The 5,000-nt window shown below is 49.5% G+C and overlaps 1 protein-coding gene across 1 annotated transcript in view; it reads left to right on the top strand.

The window, feature by feature from the left end:
- Window positions 1–5,000, top strand: part of unm_sa1614 (un-named sa1614) — a 37,588-nt gene that overhangs the window by 20,902 nt on the left and 11,686 nt on the right. The window contains exons 12-16 of the mRNA XM_077007654.1: window positions 424–511; window positions 1,233–1,281; window positions 1,936–2,099; window positions 4,159–4,292; window positions 4,479–4,570. Of these exons, the coding sequence (XP_076863769.1) occupies window positions 424–511; window positions 1,233–1,281; window positions 1,936–2,099; window positions 4,159–4,292; window positions 4,479–4,570 (527 nt within the window). The remainder of the gene's footprint in view (window positions 1–423; window positions 512–1,232; window positions 1,282–1,935; window positions 2,100–4,158; window positions 4,293–4,478; window positions 4,571–5,000) is intronic.

Raw genomic sequence — 5,000 nt, forward strand, 5'->3', positions numbered from 1 at the left:
ACCGCTCTAGAACACACGGCAATGCAACACCGCTCTAGAACACACAGTAATGCAACACCCCTCTAGAACCTACAGTATTGTGGCACCGCTCTAGAACACACAGCAGTGCAACACCGCTCTAGAACACACGGCAATGCAACACCGCTCTAGAACACACAGCAATGTAACACCTCTCTAGAATACACAGCAATGGAACACCGCTCTAGAACCTACAGTAATGTGGCACCGCTCTAGAACACACAGTAATGCAACACCGCTCTAGAACCTACAGTAATGTAGCACCGCTCTAGAACACACAGCAGTGCAACACCGCTCTAGAACCTACAGTAATGCAACACCTCTCTTGAACACACAGCAGTGCAACGCCACCTGTTTATTGTTGATTTCAGCCTCACTGTTACACGTCTCTCTCTCTCCTGTCAGCCAAACAAACCGCCTGCCAAGCTGAACCTGCTCACGTGCCAGGTGAAACCCAGTGTGGAGGATAAGAAATGCTTCGACCTCATCGCACGTATGTTATGCTCAGACCTGCCTTGCCTGGCCCACCGCAGACGTGACAATGTCTCATCCACATGCCTGTCAGCCTAACGCTAAGTGAAGTTGAATGTTACACGTCTGAAATGTGTGTAGGTCCCGGACTGTGTAGGTATCAGTCTGAGTAGGTCCCAGTGTGAGTAGGTCCCAGTCTGAGAAGGTCTCAGTGTGAGTAGGTCCCAGTCTGAATAGGTCCCAGTCTGAGTAGGTCCCAGTTTGAGTAGGTCCCAGTCTGAGTAGGTCCCAGTTTGAGTAGGTCCCAGTCTGAGTAGGTCCCAGTCTGTTAGACAAAGCAAGCGCGATGCACCCAAGCTTCACTACTGAGGTCGACTCTGTAACTCTGGTTACATGTCCACAAATTTCAAACATTTGGTGTTCTGCTGTTCTGACGTTACAGTCGTTCCCCCCATCTCTCTCTCTGATAGCTAAGGCAAGCCTTACCCTGGGGGGCTGTAGCCCTCACACCTGTGTGTGAGGAATCTGCACTCAAGGTTCAAAGTTCTCAGCGAAGTCACTAATGTTTTACCTTGATGTGTGAATCTGCTTGCTGGTATTTAACAAGTGTTCTTTATGTTTGTTTGGTGTGTGTGTGTGTGTGTGTGTGTGTGTGTGTGTGTGTGTGTGTGTGTGTGTGTGTGTGTGTGTGTGTGTGTGTGTGTGTGTGTGTGTGTGTGTGTGTGTGTGTGTTTTTCTGGCAGATAACCGCACTTATCACTTTCTTGCTGAGGATGAGTCAGACTGCATGGCGTAAGTAATTTTTTAAGTTTTGTTATTTTGTGATTTGCAGTTATTGTGTTCAGGTGTTCAGTGATGTTCCAGTGTTCAGGCCGTGACGCTGCTGTGGACTCTCTCTAGAGGGCTATGACTGTGTCCCTGCTGTGGACTCTCTCTAGAGGACTATGACTGTGTCCCTGCTGTGGACTCTCTCTAGAGGGCTATGACTGTGTCCCTGCTGTGGACTCTCTCTAGAGGGCTATGACTGTGTCCCTGCTGTGGACTCTCTCTAGAGGGCTATGACTGTGTCCCTGCTGTGGACTCTCTCTAGAGGGCTATGACTGTGTCCCTGCTGTGGACTCTCTCTATAGGGCTATGACTGTGTCCCTGCTGTGGACTCTCTCTAGAGGGCTATGACTGTGTCCCTGCTGTGGACTCTCTCTAGAGGGCTATGACTGTGTCCCTGCTGTGTACTCTCTCTAGTGTGTGTGTGTGTGTATATGTGTGTGTGTGTGTGTGTGTGTGTGAGAATATGCATATGTGTGTGTATGCCAATGCATGTATCTGTATCTGAAAGCATACATATATATATGTGTGTGTGTGTGTGTGTGTGTGTGTGTGTGTGTGTGTGTGTGTGTGTGTGTGTGTGTGTGTGTGTGTGGGTGTGTGTGTGTGTGTGTGTTTCAGGTGGATATCAGTGTTGACTAACAGCAAGCAGGAGGCACTGAACGTGGCTCTGGATGAACGTGGGTCGTCTGGAGAGAGTAGTGTGGAGGACCTTACCAAGGCCATCATTGATGACATCCTTCGCATGCCAGGCAACAGTGTGTGCTGTGACTGCAGTGCTCCAGGTGGGGGCGCCAGAGAGCCAGGGCACAGGTCACCTGCTCACCACCGTAACAGGAACATCCTTCATCCTCGAAAATTACACACATGGTTTTTCAATGTCAATTGTAGCTGCTACTTAATTTGTAGCAATTTAGGAATGAAGTGTTCAGAGTGTAGCTGGGTAGAATAGCTGGGTAGTATAGCTGGGTAGAATAGCTGGGTAGTATAGGTGAGAGCACGGACGTGATTTGGGGGGGGGACGGGGGGGACATGTCCCCCCCACTTTTTCAAAAGCCGGTTGTGGTCCCCCCCAGTTTTTACGGTTAAAACCAAATATTTAAATAGCGACGAATCCATGTCCCTCCCACTTTTGAAGTCAAAATTACGTCCATGGGTGAGAGTATAGCTGGGTAGTATAGCTGGGTAGAATAGCTGGGTAGAATAGCTGGGTAGTGAGAGCTGGGTAGTATAGCTGGGTAGAATAGCTGGGTAGTATAGCTGGGTACAATAGCTGGGTAGTATAGCTGGGTAGTATAGCTGGGTAGAATAGCTGGGTAGAACAGCTGGGTAGTATAGCTGGGTAGTATAGCTGGGTACAATAGCTGGGTAGTATAGCTGGGTAGAATAGCTGGGTAGAATAGCTGGGTAGTATAGCTGGGTAGAATAGCTGGGTAAAATAGCTGGGTAGGCCTTCTGAGCCTCTTCAAAGATGTGTTTACATAGACCAAGTACATTTGGAGATAGATTCTGAACATAAAGGTTAAAGGTCACAGCTGAAAAACACAGTAAGGCCATAAACAAGTGTTGGTAATGTGTTTTGGTAGAGATACGGTGTGTTGGTAGAGATACACAATCTGTAGTGTAAACCAAGAAAAATGACCCAGTGTGTGCGTTGGCTGTTTTTAAAAGATATTTAACTGAAAATGTAATTGGAGTGTGATAAAGGAAGTGGGCCAGTTTTCCCAGGCACACTGAGTAGTGGGAGTGAGAGTAGTGGGCGTGAGAGTAGACGGAGTGAGAGTAGGGAGGGTGAGAGTAGTGGGCGTGAGAGTAGACGGAGTGAGAGTAGGGAGGGTGAGAGTAGTGGGAGTGGGAGTAGTGGGAGTGAGAGTAGGGGAGTGAAAGTAGGGAGGGTGAGAGTAGTGTGAGTGAGAGTAGACGGAGTGAGAGAAGGGGAGTGAGAGTAGTGGGAGTGAGAGTAGTGGGAGGGTGAGATTAGGAGGAGTGAGAGTAGTGGGAGTGAGAGTAGGAGGGTGAGAGTAGTGGGAGTGAGAGTAGTGGGAGTGAGAGAAGGGGAGTGAGAGTAGTGGGAGTGAGAGTAGTGGGAGTGAGAGAAGGGGAGTGAGAGTATTGGGAGTGAGAGTAGGAGGGTGAGAGTAGTGGGAGTGAGAGAAGGGGAGTGAGAGTAGTGGGAGTGAGAGTAGTGGGAGTGAGAGAAGGGGAGTGAGAGTAGTGGGAGTGAGAGTAGTGGGAGTGAGAGAAGGGGAGTGAGAGTAGTGGGAGTGAGAGTAGGGAGAGTGAGAGAAGGGGAGTGAGAGTAGGAGGGTAAGAGTAGTGGGAGTGAGAGAAGGGGAGTGAGAGTAGGGGGAGTGAGAGTAGTGGGAGTGAGAGTAGGAGGGTGAGAGTAGTGGGAGTGAGAGAAGGGGAGTGAGAGTAGGAGGGTGAGAGTAGTGGGAGTGAGAGTAGGGGGAGTGAGAGTAGGGAGGGTGAGAGTAGTGGGAGTGAGAAAAATGGGAGTGAGTGTGATCTTTAATTAAGTTACCTTGCTGGGTGTCATACAAGAACTTGAGGCAGACAAATCAACTAGTGCCTTAAGATACACAGATAGATCTCCCAGATTAATTAGTTTAACGTCTGGGCCAGATGGTATCAAACTGTAAACATGCTGTGTTTTTGTTCTCTGGGTTCTCTGTGACATGGGTGTAACTTTGCTTTGAAAAGTGATGGGGACCCATTAAAGGGGAGGACTTGGTGGTCTTCCTTTGAAAAGTGATGGGGACCCATTAAAGGGGAGGACTTGGTGGTCTTCCTTTACCTTTTGGCAGTACATGCCTCCTGATTCTGTTGTTGTGTGGTTTCCAGAACCTTTATGGATCTCGACGAATCTAGGAATCCTGACATGTATCGAGTGTTCAGGGATACATCGAGAGATGGGGGTCCACCACTCACGCATCCAGTCACTCTCCCTGGACAAGCTGGGAACCTCTGAACTGCTGGTGAAGCTCACATGATTCACATGATTCTCCACAAATGGGGGGGGGGGGGGGGGGGGGGGGGGGGGGCTAACCATGAATAAGTAGCATGTGCATACATTCACCTGATCTGCTCTCTCTCTCTCTCTCCCTCTCTCTCTCTCTCTCTCTCTCTCTCTCTCTCTCTATTCTGTGTTTGTGTATGTCCAGTTGGCCAGGAACGTGGGGAACTCCAGCTTTAATGACATCATGGAGGCCAATCTCCCCAGTCTTTCTGTCAAGCCATCTGCAGACAGTGACATGTGAGTGACGGGCACACCTGTGTTTGCTCTCGTCCCACCACTCTGTCTCCTTATCGAGCAATGAGATCTCAATGGATCACCAATTAATCACCAGTCCCCATGATTCAGTATGGATCTGGCTTGAAGAACCAAGGACATTCTCAGATGGCTCTCATAATAGAGCAGCCAAGGTGATTTACCATGTTCAAGTGGTGCCCGGTGTAAAATGCGGTCATGTGATCAACACTGGAGTCACACGCCCACTACCCAGAGCATGCCTCCTTCCACCCTGGGCAGGCTGCCATGTCCTCAGGGTCCTAAAGCCCATCCCACTGTGTTATAAGAGGGTCTCAGCTGCAGCCGTATCACAGGTCCTGCTGTCAGCCTTACTCGAGCTTCAGATGGGAACTTAGGCTGCGGGGTGTTTTATACAGGGCCTCTGCTGGGCGCA

This window comes from Brachyhypopomus gauderio, chromosome 1 (assembly GCF_052324685.1).
Source record: "Brachyhypopomus gauderio isolate BG-103 chromosome 1, BGAUD_0.2, whole genome shotgun sequence".
NCBI classification, from domain to species: Eukaryota; Metazoa; Chordata; class Actinopteri; order Gymnotiformes; family Hypopomidae; genus Brachyhypopomus; species Brachyhypopomus gauderio.